The sequence below is a fragment of the Crocodylus porosus genome, unplaced genomic scaffold, assembly GCF_001723895.1.
Source record: "Crocodylus porosus isolate Cpor-Errol unplaced genomic scaffold, CroPor_comp1, whole genome shotgun sequence".
NCBI classification, from domain to species: Eukaryota; Metazoa; Chordata; order Crocodylia; family Crocodylidae; genus Crocodylus; species Crocodylus porosus.
In genome coordinates, this window is record NW_017728949.1 from 76,949,854 (window position 1) to 76,964,270 (window position 14,417).

General features: G+C 39.2%; 1 protein-coding gene across 1 annotated transcript in view; it reads left to right on the forward strand.

Annotated features, from left to right (window-relative positions):
• The first annotated feature begins 6 nt into the window (after positions 1-6).
• The window catches only part of EPC2 (enhancer of polycomb homolog 2), an 89,921-nt gene continuing 75,510 nt past the window's right edge, over positions 7-14,417 (forward strand). The window contains exon 1 of the mRNA XM_019554209.1: positions 7-165. Within this exon, the coding sequence (XP_019409754.1) occupies positions 13-165 (153 nt within the window). The 5' untranslated portion in view covers positions 7-12. The remainder of the gene's footprint in view (positions 166-14,417) is intronic.

Below are 14,417 nucleotides of genomic sequence, written 5' to 3' on the forward strand. Positions count from 1 at the left end.
GAGGGGGAGACAATGAGCAAACTCTCCTTCCGCGCCCGGGCGCTAGACGCCGCCAAACCGCTGCCCATCTACCGCGGCAAGGACATGCCCGACCTCAACGACTGCGTCTCCATCAACCGGGCGGTGCCGCAGATGCCCACGGGCATGGAGAAGGAGGAGGAATCGGTAAGGGAGCCGCGCAGGGGGGGCACCATTGTTTATGAGCCGCCCCCCCTCCCCTCACGGGAAATAGGCCATTGGCATTCACCAAGCGCACTACGCACGCTCCCCGCCGCAGCGCCGCGCGCTCCTGACGGGGCCCTGCGCAAACAGCGCAGCGTCAAGCCCGCTCCGGCGCCGTAAGCGGCCCCTGCTCCGCCATCTTCTTTGCGTCTGGACTCGCGAGTGTTTTGATGAGCGGGGGAGGCCCTTACGGTAGCGTAGAGCGGGAGTGAGGCGCAAGACGCGTCTCTGAATGGCGAGGTGTGCGCGTCGGCCGCAGTTAGCGTAGCGCGCTGGGGCTGCTGCTGCTACCTTCCCCGCGCTCGCTGCGCCCGGGCCGGCACGGCGGGGTTACAGCTGTCACGGGTTGGGGTCCGACTCGGGCAGACAAGAGGAGGCACGGCATGTGCTGCAGCTGGAGACACCTCATCCGGCCCATCATGCCGAGCCCATTACCTCGGGCTCCGCAGCTTGGGGTGCGGCAGGTCCCACCATCCCAGCCCACAGGAATTTCCTTTACTTGTCATGGCAGGTGCTGCTTTGCGCTCTTAGCCCTAAGGGTACTTGATTCCAGCTCCTGTCTTGCAGGCAGTCGCATTGGAAGTGCCCAATTGCTGCCGTGAGAAGTGGCTACTTGCTCTTTGAGGAATGGCAGTAGGTGTAATGGGCCACATGGTGCTTGTGGAACGCCGGCTGTGGCTGCAGAGCCGCAGCTGGGTCCTGACTGCCCTTTGCATTATAGTGTCTAGTGTGGCCAGTCATGAGCTTGTGCTGCATGTGAAATGTTTGCTGTGCCTTGCTGTAGCGCTGCAGGTAGAAGTGTCTGCAAGAGTCTGTCTCTTTGCACGAGAGTAAGGTCTTGTGGGAGTTAGGACAGTACAGCCCCAAAGCTGTTTGCTGTCCATGATTGCAGTGCTGCTTTGGTGAGCTTGCTGTTGCTGTCCGTAAAGGTTGACTTCTGCATTCTTTCGGTTGGCGTCTTGCTCGCACCAGTGGTCCCTTATGGTTGTACTTGCACGCAGAATTGATAGTAAATGAACCCTCAAGAATTTCTTCAATGAACCTCTGCTGCTGCCTTGTAGCCAACCCACTGTGGATGTGGATTGGCTTTTCAGAGGTTGTAGCTGTCAAAAGGAAGGTTCTGCATTTCTGATTGGCTTCCCTATTTGACTGCTAATATTGAAAAAGATCTTTTGTATCTTCCATTGGTTACGTATGGTTATGACCTCATTGTATTTTTCTTGGTATTACAATGTATATAATGTATCATGCTTAGTGCTTTTTGATCCTCTGAGTGTGTTTTGATTTTGTTAGAGAATGAAATTGTCCTACCATCTGTGAGTGTATTTAGAACAGAGAGAGAACATTACTAGTACCAGCTTGGGGAAGGTTGAGCCTCTTTCACTTTCAGGAAGATCTAACTATCTTTTTACTTTTTAAAGAAGATGCATTAGTAGCCATTTAATTTCTGTATTAATATCTTATTATATTTTTATGAAACATGGGAGGTATGTTTATAAATACAAGTATATATTAAAAAAACAGAAGGAGTTTCTAAATTTTAAAATCAAACTTATCTAAAATATTTAGGCCCAAGAATAACTTCACTCAAGGGTGAATGATGCATGCATATGCACATGCGTATACAGTAGTGCACACACTTGTAAAAAAATCTCTTGTAAAAGTAGAATCCATACATGTTAAAAAATAAATAAAATCTGCTTGTCTTAGAATTGAGGTTTGCAATTGTACCACTCAGTTAATCTAATTGCAGTAATGTCATACAAATATTCTAGTGCCAGACTGCAATACTGTCACATTGACTGCTTCATGATGTGCAAGTATTTCCGTTGAATTCTGTGGGACTACTGGTGGTGTCAGGTATTTTTTCGGTGTCAGGGTACTGCAACCTGACCCTGAATATCACAGTGTTCCCAGTTTAGATTCACAGGTATTTTGAAAATAACCTACCTTCTCTGTATCTTATCTTTGGGGCACAAGTCTTATTAATAAAACTTACAGACTATGTTCGCATTACTATATTTCTTTTTGTTTATGACCCCCATTAGAGGTCTGGAATCTGGATATCTAGTACATTTAGGTGTGCTAGCATTCATAACTTTAAGATTCAGTTTAGAGTTGAGCCAAATTTTGTCACTTATATTTGCATACATCTAAACTAATTAGCATTTGAATTTAATCTGGATTTATATCATAACTGACAATAGAATTTGCCCCTATTTTGTTTAGTTTTAGAATCTGGGAGACAGTTTGTGGTTCAAATTCTTCAGATACTGTGCTGGAAATGTACTTCATATTAGCAAACTTATTGCTGTTATATATAAAGGGGATTTATTTTAGTGTACAGCAACACTTAATGTAGGTCTTAACTACCCAGTCTGATCTGAATGCATGTTTTTGAAGTTTTGTTGTGTTTCTGCATTTTAGGTAAAACCTCATGTTTAACAATAAGGCAAGGCAACTTCGCTAGTGACTGAAGGTATTAAGAGGTGGATTTGACTTACTTTTGTGCTTGTAACTACATAAAGGATCACAGTAATTGATCGCTTTGGGAAGTTTAGGTGCTATTGTAGATGTAACTCAGAATTTTAAGTTTCAGCATTCATTCATTTGTAACTAGGTTAGGCACTTAGAGGTTAAGCAGAACAGAAACCCAAGTTAAGGATATATTAAAAAATGCAGAAAGGAGTAAGAATGCAAAAAAACCCAAACTTATTTACTTGGTTTAAGGTAGCTTATCATTATTCATAATTACATGATCACTTACATGAGTGTTTTGAAAGGAAGGGAGAAAGTTAAATTAAATAAACTTAGATTTTGTCCCCTAGTCTGCCTTTGTGTCCATTTTTAAATTTCATTACAGTGTTTTGAACACTTGGTTTCTGATAGGTTTTTGTACTACATTACGTGCTTGGAACTAGTAGTATTTCCAAAGCAGCGTACTTGTTCTTTAATTGAGGCTGTTATGTTGGAGTGCTTTTATATTTAAAAAAATCATACTTGTAATGACAACAAAAGCATTTAGAAAAAGTAAAACTGAAAGTTACTATAACAGAAACAAATGAAGGAAAATCTGTATGATCATTTCTTTATCTTTTGCATTTGGCAGCATTCTATTTTTATTCTTAATGCTTTCTTGCTTTATTCATACAGTAAGGTACTATTTCTATGATTAAATTCTTTCAGGTAGATCCTTATATCTGAAGAGATTTTAAGGGAAATCATGGGGCCCTCCATAAATCTGGTTGCAAGGTCAGACCCAGTACTCATTCCTCCCTCCTGCCCTTAGTGTGTGTGTTGAGGGGGAGGGAGAGTATAACACCTCTGACCATAAACCTACAAACACTGGCAGAGGAGGCTCAAAAGTAGCCTTAAACAGTTTGTCAAATTGGCTGTTGTATTGACCAGGTTGCTAGTTGACACAGTGCTTTTGTAAATGGCATTGACAGTCACCTATTCCTCATGAACATTTTCCTCAAACTTTTGTTAGTTCAGTCCCTCTTCAGAGAAATTGAAATCGGTCATCCCTTGCTTTGACCCCCTTATCTATTGATAAAATCCTTGTTAATGTGATAGGAAATGATAACATAGATCTTCATAATCTGATACTTCTCTACTTTCTTGTATATTGTGAGCAGTGAAATACTTAACAGTGCTGATGCATGTAAAATTATCTAGCTCTTCCAGACTTTACCAGGTGGATAATTATGCTGTCATCTCCAATCAAAAATTAATGGACTGATTGGTAATTGCCACTGGTTTTCACAAGGGGGAGAACGCACACCCCTGCTTTTATGTTGCTCTGCAGCAGACCTCTGCTACAGAAACTTTCATTCTGTGGATAGATCATAAGTTTGAAGATCTTGAGTTTGCGGCTGATATTTTTCTTTGAATACATCAATAAATAAAAGGTAGCCAAAGACTGATAACCTAGCCAAGATTGCTAAATAATGAACAAACAACAACAAGAGTTATGGAAGTCTTTTTGACCTTGGATGATCCCATCATTCCCAGAGGAATAGCTTTGATAAATTCACTCACCTAGAAGCAGTGCTTTTTCAGAACTGTGGTGATTAAATCTATGATATGAGAGCTTCATTGTAGGTAAGGCCACCACTGCTTTTCAGAAGATCACTCGTATATGGAGGTCTGACAACATCAGCACTAGCACAAAGCTTGAAATCTTCAGTAATAATGTACTAAGCAAGCTTCTGTACAGGTCCAGTCATAAAGGGACATGTGTCTGTCTCTCTTTCTCTGTGGTCTCACAGGCTTCCAGGGCCTAGAATGGCCTTAACTACAGCCTTCCATCCCCTCTTAACTTATGCTGTTTCCTTCCACCTTGTCACATCTTTACCAGATCGCTTTCTCATTTCCTTGGTCTTTCTTGAGATCTGATATCCTCCTCAGCTTCCAAAATCTGCCTTGAGTACTGTCAGTTTCTGTGATATGCCCTGCCCATTTGATTATCTGTGCTCTTATCTTGCTTGAGCCATCAGGTCTCTTGTAAAAGTTCACAAGGTCTTTATTATGTTCAGGGAAAATTGGACAGCTTTCAGAGTGGACGCCTGCTCTGTGTATTCCACCTAACCACTTTCCTCTGAATAAAAATGGTGAAAACTTGTTTTTTGACTTGGGGGTGTGGGGGAATAATTCTCCTGTTCCAGAGAACATAGAAAGACTGTAACTGGTCCAAAAGTTTGGAACAGTAGGAATTCCTATTTGACATCTTTGGGTTTACCTTGTGAATCATGTTTGTACACTCAACAGTGTAACATTGAATGGTACCTCACAGCACCCTTGGAAGGATCTCAAGGCACCCTAGCTGGGAATTACTGTTCTACAGGCTTTCTGTTTACTTCATTGGTCAGTAATAAAGGAAGCAAAAGAAATATAAATACATTGCAGCAGAAAAAGTTTTTATAGAGAGACCATTTTTAGTAGGTTACCTGTTACAAGAGGCTGCTCAGAAGTGTATTTAACTGTATTAATTCCCACTTTACCTTCATTAAAATACTAGTTCTGTTAATGTTGATTTTTGTGTGTGTATGTGTTTATATGAATGGCAAGTTAGGTTAAAATTTCCTTTACGTATACATTTTACTTCTTTTTTTTTTTTTTTAGATAAAAGGTCAGTTGATCTTTTATAAAATTAAAAACTTAATTTATGTTTTTAGAGTATCTTACCAGGTACTTTAAGAATGCATAGATTTCAAATCATAGAAACTTCGTATTTTGATTTAAAAGTTTTGGTAGTTGTCACTAGCATACTACTACTAGCTCAGCCAGTGACTTCTGTAAATGAAAGCAAGTCATTTGCTGTGTCTTTGTCTATTATACATACTTAACAGGATTTCCTGAAGGATAAAATGATGTTTGGGAAAACTGGTTCAATGTTACTGTATGTATAAAAATATTAAATAATTTATTAAACAAAATGATAACTCAGGATTGTTTCTTGTATACCACAGTTCTTTAATCATACTCTAAGATCGTGTGTGCCTATCTTTTCTCATTAAACTATGATCTTCTAGCTATATATATATCATCTCTGTGTTTCTCACCCCCTAATACTGAGTGGACAGAAGCCTTTAAAGGTGTTTGGTTTTATATTGGCTCTTGTTTACAGTTTGTTTATACTTCTGACTTTCAAAATTTGATGTTGAACCTTTTCTCATGTAAGGTGATAACCAAGTGTTTCAGTCATTCCTCACTGAATGATCTGTGCTGTGGTGCAGCACTATAGGGGTTTGTTTGTTTTTTTTTAAATGTTTTTGTTATTGTAAGCCTGTATCTCTCCTAGCAAAAGCTGTGTGTATATAGTAATCAGACCTATTTTATCTGTTTGTGGATCGTCATTATTAAACAGAAGTATTTTTTAAGATACATTATTAGCTTAAGGTAGGTATTGATGATTTGCAATTGCTGGTGTGCAAAGTTCAAATTTAAAATTAAATTTCCTAGCTTTTATAACTGTAGTTTCAAAAGCTAGGAATTGGAATAAATATATTCTAGTTTAATACCTCTTGTAAGATATTAATTGATGAAAGCATTTATGGAGGAATATCTAGTCTCTTCTTCCATGCAAAACTGTTATACATATTAATTTTGGAGTATTATGGGTAGAGTAGTAATTAAATCCTACTCTGCCTTGAAAATGGTAAGAGCGTTCCCTTTCATTTCCTGTACAGACCTAATGTTCCAGGACCTGTTCTAAATTTTGGGGATACATTAATGACATGATATTTACCCTCTCCCTCTTGACTTGTCCCCTGCCCACCCTTTATGAAAGAAGCAGAAGATGCAAATGGTTAACATGAGTATTATGAAGTCTGAGGGATAATGGGTTCAAGCTACAGAAAAGTTTTATAGGCTAAAAATAAAACCTAGGAATGAGTGATTATGGTATAGAATCTCTAGAGATTTTGCTTCTGTGCGGAGTTTCATAAGTGTAATCAAGACAAGAAGTTTCCCTTACAGGAGAAATAGGCCAGATTTGATTAGAGTAAGTTCTCTTAACAATTGATAACGTATCCACACACAAGTTTTTCTTATCATTAGTCTACTTTACAGCTATTGTTTTATTTACTTGCTCATGAGGTTTTTGGAGATTGCTGGATTTGCAAGGCATAACACTACTTTGTAAATCTCTATAAATCTTTTTGCTAATGAGACATTTATTTTTAGAATTTGTAACTCCCTATAAGAACTTTTCTCCCTCTTTACTCATACCCCCCTCATTCATATAAGGAGGAAGGTTTCATTTCATTGTCTTTTTTCCCCCTTCCTCACAAGCATTCTTTTTGTCCTTTTTCTACCCATCGGTCAGTGCTGTTAGTAGCAGTTGTTCTCTTCCCTTTCTGTGGCTTAAGTCTTTCACTTCCAGATCAGCCTTAAAAGTGGAGGAATATGACCTTTCAGTCTACTCCATGCATTGTTACTTTCTGTTGATTTGATGCTGCATCCTTAAAACTTAATAGGATCAGCAAACATAGCTACTGTTATTGACAAGGAAGTGCTTCACTGGTTCCATGTGGTAAGTATAAATCCCTGTCTCAGCACTGGAGCCTTACAGATTTCTGTAGTACATCTAATTTTCCTTTCGTTGAAAGAAACCTTAGAAGGAGATTTCTTAAGCATGTCGACTCATTTGTATTTAGAACGCTAGTGTGTCAGATTTTGCATCTCTTCAATTTTACAAAAACTTATAACAGCATCCAGTGGATGCAGTTTCAAAGTAGATTTTTTTTAAGGTGATTTACTTAATAATAACTTAGACAACTGGAAACCTTATTTTAATAAATCAATTTAAATTTTGTTTTGTGTTTGTACTTTATGGTTATTTTCTAAAAAGAGGTTCATTTTCAGGGTTTCCTAGCCCCCAAAATGTCTTGCCTTGCAACTATTTTTGTCTTAACCAAGAGGTAGTCTACTTCTATATACATTTATATAATCCATTATATACTTGTTCAGATTTTTAATTTAAAAAATGGAGAGTGACAGATTTCCTTTTTGTTATCTAATTAAATATTTTATTCATGTGTATATCTCAAGCTTTATTTGGATGGTAATTGGAATTTAATGCATATAGCATTTTCAGTCTTTTTTTACTTAACTAAAATTAAGATTATGAATATGTAAAGAATGAAATGTAATGTTTCTAAACTGATATTAAAAAGGAGTATTAAACACAGTTAGTAAATTAATCTCTGTGTTTGTCACCATATCCTTTGAGATTTTTAGAACTGGTATAACTCGTACCCAATTTCTGTTCATAGAAGAGAACAAGCTTTTTCTTTTTTCAATTCCTAATTGGTTTAGTCAGTTTGAATTAGCTGATGTAGCTGAATTAAACAGAACACCTTTTCTCTGCCCCTGTAAAAGTTAACTGTTGCCTAGAGTTGGCTTAGCATTTCAAGGAGGTCTAATTCCAGTGCTAGCCAGTAATATCCACAAATTTATCAATAGATATGAGAGAGAGTTGTTTGAACATTGCTTTTTTCCACCAAATATTAGCTATTTGATGTGTAATAATAATAATAATAATAATTTGTTGCTGAGAAGTGCAGTAAAAATTGTGTACATATCTTCACAAGCATTAGTACAAAATTAGCAATGCTTCAAAGTCAGCAATTCCATGAAAAAATCCCTGAGTTGAGTTTATCCTTCGCTTACGCAGCTACAAGTACCATTAAGTATACTGTTGCTTGTATAATGTATGTATTTGCACTGACCAAATGCCTGAATGCTTGACCATTCAAATAAAATGCAACATAAATTCATTCATTATCTCTTCCTCTTTTTTGCTAGCTCTCCTTTAGCTAGAAATAAACAGATGGTGATTGATAGTAGTGAAAGAGTTTTAGTTATAATTCCCTGTTTTAAAGTGTTCTCGGGTCCCCCCACCCCTTTTTAAAGTCAGCTGGTATCAGAATTACATGCTCTGAAAGGAGTTTAAGAGCTGAAGGAATAGACAACTATCTTTCCTAATTGATACAAGTTATAGCTCTCTAATGACAGAACTGGGTTACCCTGTGTCTTAAGGGATTTTTCTTTTAGCTTGAATAAGTACACTGAAACTCTTATCTAATCCATCTCTCTCTTAGTGTAGGATTTTCCTTAATATTGTATTTGCTAGTGTTTTATCTTGTTGATATAAAATTGCAAGCATTCAGACTTATAATTACTTTGTGATATGTTATTCTCTATTGTGTATGGTGCAGTTGTTGAAATATTTTTTGTGCTGTGCCCTCCCCTTCCCCCCCATGCTGATTAATACCTTTTTACTTCCTTGACTTTGTTCTGTTGTATCCCTTGTACCCCTTATTCTCAAGGTGAGTACTGTGGCAATCCTGGGGTGCTGTGAGATTCTTTTAAGAGTGTCACACATTATTGGCATGGTTAGGCGTACACATGCCTACATATAATTCATGAGATAAACCCAGAGATTTTAAATAGTGTCAGAAACATTTTGACCTTGTATGGTCTCTCAGAGTTCTTTGTTCTGGAAGATATTGCACTTATTTTTCTGTAATCAGAAAAAACTTGTGAAAGCTAAGAGCTGGCACATTCCAGGGGTGCCTTGAGTCTAAAAAAGTTGAACTACTCTCTTGTACTATCTCAAATAATTGTTTCACACAGTCTGGTATTACTGTTTTTGTCCCTTGATCTTGTATTACTGTGTTACTTACTTCTGCCCCTGGCAGTTTTTGACAATGTTGTATGTACATGCTACTTCTGCGATTTCTTTTCTCTTTAATTTACTTTCTCCAGTTTCATAGAAGTTTCTCTGTTAGAGCAGCTGGAGGGAATTCTTTCTGATCAGATGAGTCCTAGAATTCAGCAGGCTATTCCAGGTGTGGCTGTACCAATGCCAGAAGAGAAAGGAATCTTAGTTTCTGATTTGCAGTGACTCTTGATGATGATGAATTGACTATCAAATTGTATTGTAGGTCCATAACAGATTTGGTATCTGCGTTTTTTGTCATTCCCAGAAATTTTACTTAAAGATACTTTTTCTCTTTTGATTTGGTATGTGTATTGTATATGGTTATTTCCCAAGGACAGATCCTGAGGTGCTCTTACTGTCATAGCTCCATCAGGGTCCAGAGGAGGGCTACTCATATGGTTTAAGGGCCTGTAGGTAAGATCCTACGAGGAGATACCGAGAGACCTGAATCTCTTCAGCCTCAGAAAAAGAAGGCTGAGAGGGGATTATGTGGCCGACTATAAAATTCCTTGGGGAGGGGGCAGCAAGGAATAGGGGGGAATCTGTTCACCAGGGTGCCCCTTGGCGTTACTAGGAACAGTGGCTATAAATTGACAGAGAACAGATTTAGTTTTAGGAAAAAATTATTTACAGTGAGGGTTGCCGAAATCTGGAATGGGCTCCCAAGGAAGGTGGTGCTCTCCCCTACCTTGGAGGTCTTGAAGAGGAGACTAGACAAGCACCTGGCTGGGGTCATCTTACCCCAGCATTCTTTCCTGCTCAGGGCAGGGGGTCAGACTTGATTGACCTAAGGTCCTTTCTGACCCTAAAAAAAAAAAAAAAAAAAAGTCGGTAATCTGATGTCACTTTTTAACAGCTGAAAAGCTAACAAAAAATCTGTTTTGATTTTATAGAATTTGAGTTGATCCTTTCTTTTCTTTTTTAAGTAAATAAAGGCTGCATTGAGGTTTTTTCAGATTAATTTTTTATTGTGAATGTTTAGCTATACTTGCTTCCAGATCAGTATATTTATTTATATACTGCTATCCCCAAAAGAAGTATAAAATAGTTATACAGAGGCATAAATATTAGATACATACATACATACATACATACATACATACATACATGTATTATACAAATAATACGAAGTTGTACAGAGTTATAAATAATAAAGTTAACCAGGAGTACAAATATGAATATTTTAGTGCACAAATATAGTACCATTTTCAGTGGTGACTCGGCCAGATCACTTTTGCTTGGAACACAAATGCCTTCCAAGTTTTTGTTTTTCTATATGTGAAATTCTGTTACCTCTTGTATGGATAAAAGGCAATTTTCCTGCTGCATACGTGGCCTTTTTGGCACTTATGCACAAGTTGTGACTTCTGTTAAACTCTGTTACTGGTACAGAATAGATCTCCTGGCTTGGCAGATATGCACATGCAGTGTATGTGTATAAGTAGAGGCATAAGTCACAAATTGTAGCCTAAGAAAATGATTAACTGTGGGCCTTAGGGGAATGTGGAGGAAGAGGAGGACCCTCCTATCTTTTAGCTGCAATAACTCAGTAGGAAGGGTGCTGACCAAAGAAGTGGGAGACCTGGGTTCCAAGTCCCTCTTGCCAAACTCTTTCGAACTTCCCAATACAGTGTTGGAACCACTATTCCACAGGGTAGGTATTACCTGGATCCTTCCCCCACCTCACTCCCCTTTTTTGGAACTGGCCCCATGTGCAGCCAAGAGAGTGATATATGTGGGGCCAGAAAAGAGAGAGCAGGCTGCTCTACACATACATGTCTGATGGCTGCTGCTCTGGAAGTGAGAAGGCTTTGGATTCTTGCCTGAACCCTTGTTCCCAGTAGACTGTAACTTCCCAGCTGCTCGTCTGCTATTTTATCCAATGATTATTAAATGCAAGGGGCAGTGGCCCAGCTTCAGGAGGAGAGGAATGGATTGCATAGTGCTGAACCTTTAGCTTGGTGGTTAAGAGATCACTGTGCTGGGAAGCTGGAAACCCCAACTCAAACCTCCTGGGTGAGGAGGACTGAGAATCTGGGTCTCACGCTTTCTGGGTAAATGCCCTAATCGCTCACAGTGCCCCTCATTTCCTCGTGTTTGTTTATTTGTTTTGGAGGGAGATATGGCTACATACATAATAACCCTATACTTGCTCAGCTAATATGTAGCTAGCCAAACATGCACAGTAGCTGCCTGGACATTTGTGCGTCCACATAGGTAATAGAATTGTGAACCTGTGCCCAAATACCCATGGGTACGTGCCATTTAGATGCATACAGAAGGAGTTGTGTTACTCTTCTTAAAATTATTGGCTTTCTAATTGTATCTAAAATTAGGCTCCTAAGTGGCATTTACTTCAGTTGGATTTGCTGGGTGCTTTATATTTTGGAAAATCGGGTTGCTTATTTAGCGCCTAACTGTTAAACATCAAGGCTTGACTTCTGTGCTAAGTACAGAGAGTCAAAAAGCCCAAGGCTGAATTGATTCAATCTTCCCTGCACAGACTGAACCGATAAGCAAGTGAACAGACATTCACTTTTGATTCTAGAAATGCACCCACCTGCCTGCAGTGGCTCAGGCAAGAAGCAAGGGGGTGCTAGAGCATGCCTCTTTGCTTGACTGGAGCAGACAACTTTGGCCAAAGCTAGCCCACCCACCCTGCGAGTAGGAGGGGTTTGCAAGGAAGGTGCAAAGCATCATGGGATGCTGAGGGACTGTGAGTTAACTTAAATCTGGAGGTGATCTGGGGCAGAAGTTCAAGTCTGATATTACATCCATCCATGTTTAGCTTAAACGATTTCAGCCCCATTGAAAGTGGTTTATGTGCACTGAACTTTTGCTGTGTTTATAGATCTGAACTGGTTTCTGATTGCCTATACTGCTTTATGTGTGATTTCTGTCCCTAGCCCTGATGCAAAACAAAGGTGATCAAGGTGGATATTTTCAACCAGTTTGAGCAGGCTCTTGTGTTTCTATGAGTACATAAACTATGTTCCGTTTCAGTTCAAATTGTATTATTAGGTATCTCTTATTTAACTTTGAGAAATAACTACATGCATCGTGTTCAGCAGTTAATTTTAGGTTAGTTATTGGGAGGGCATATGGCATATGTGACATTTTCTCAACTGTAGCACTTTTTAGTTGTCCGGTAGAATATGAGAACTGACATTTCAGATTTGATTGGTATTTCACGTAGTAACATTTGTTATATAGAATTTAAAAGAATCTTGTTCTTAATTTTGTTTGGATTGAATTTTTCTCTTTAGACGCACGTTTTCTTAATGCTTGCATCTTGGCATTTTCCATTTTCCAGGTGTTGTGTACAAATAGAACTGAATCATTTAATTGGGCTTCAGGAAAACCCTAGCTTGTATGGAGAAAGAATATACAAGTAAAGCCAATGGGGATTTTTAGATGAGGGCACATTCTTTAGCCCTTCTCTCTTGTGAGAGCTTACTATGATTACTTGTTTTGAAGTCAGTGGAACGTCTTACCTGATTGTGGGCTTGTACAATAAAGACCTCGTTTTGCTACCTACAAAAATAATTGCTATTTACATAACATTTCTTAGTAGTGCTTTGCTCTGCTTAGGTTTAAACCTGGGTGTAAGCAAATATTAGATGTTTTAACAACTAACCCCTGCCCCTCCCCCCCTTGTTAAGTAACCAAAGATATATGTGGGTAAGGAGAGATGCATGGTTATTACAGAAACAAGCTAGCGTGATAAAATATCTTCTTCCCTGTATTAATTATGTCACCTTGTATTACTTATAAATTAGGGTTTTTTTTAACTCTCTCCCCACTTATTTGAGTTTAACCTTTCATTTTTGAAGTTGACTGGATTAAAAAAAATAGCTTGTTTTCTTGTTTGTATGATGACTTCCTGGTTTTGAGTAGTAAGAAGGTTCAGTGCTTGAGTGTTTACTACAAGACATTTTAATTTTGTTAATATTAGTATTTGTGCCTAGGTTGATTGGTTGTTTAAACACAGAAGTGGCACTGGTTTTAACCAAAGATATGATGTTGAGCACTTTTCATAAAAAAAGCTTAAGCTTTGTGTATGATTATTTTGTTACAGCAGCTGCTCAGAGGAACAGTTCTTTTAATGCATGCAACCTAAGTGTCAGTCATATGAAGGGAAAATGTTGTGATGTGTCCATACCTCTCAGTGCATGGATGTTGTAAAGGCCTTTAAGGTTACTGATAAGTGGTTAAAACATAAATCAATCCTAAGAGTTACCGGGGTGGCATGAATGAAAATTGTTTTTGTAAGACTTGGCCTTTGACATTAAGGTAATGGTGTCTCATAGGTATATATCATCTGTAACTTTTCTTAAAAACATTCATTGAGTAATTTACAGGCATCTAACTCCTGGGCCATGTCCACGCATGGTGTGGATGTTTGGTTCCCTTGGGACAATTCATGGCGGTGTACCTTGTACCACTGCTGTTGTTCTGGGGGAATGCCCATGCCATGCATGCTCTGGCTTGTGACAGGTTACCTGGGGTGGGGTAGGGGTGGCTGAGGCCAGCACTAGGCTGGTCCCAGCAGCCTTACCAGGAGCCCTCCTGCGGCTGCATCAGTGGTGATTCTGCTATGCAGAGCCTGGCGGGCAGGTGCAGCATTCTCTTTTGAGCAGTGCATACACAGCCCGTTAATGCACTGCTCTGCTTTTTGTTCCTTTGTGCTGCTCCCTTGCAGAGTGGAGAGCAACTGAACGTGTGGTATGTGGTGCTGCAGACTGTGCCACCTACTGCACAGTCACACTCATCTGGATGCAACCTTGGAGTGTTTGTTAAAGGAAAGATGAAAGTACTTTAGAAGTCTGCCCTTCTTAGATTTCATAGACATTAGGGCTGGAAGGGACCTTGGAAGATCATTGAGTCCAGCCCCCGCCCGAAGGGGAGGAAGTCAGCAGGGGTCATAGGATCCCAGCAAGATTAGCATCCAGTTTTCTCTTGAAGG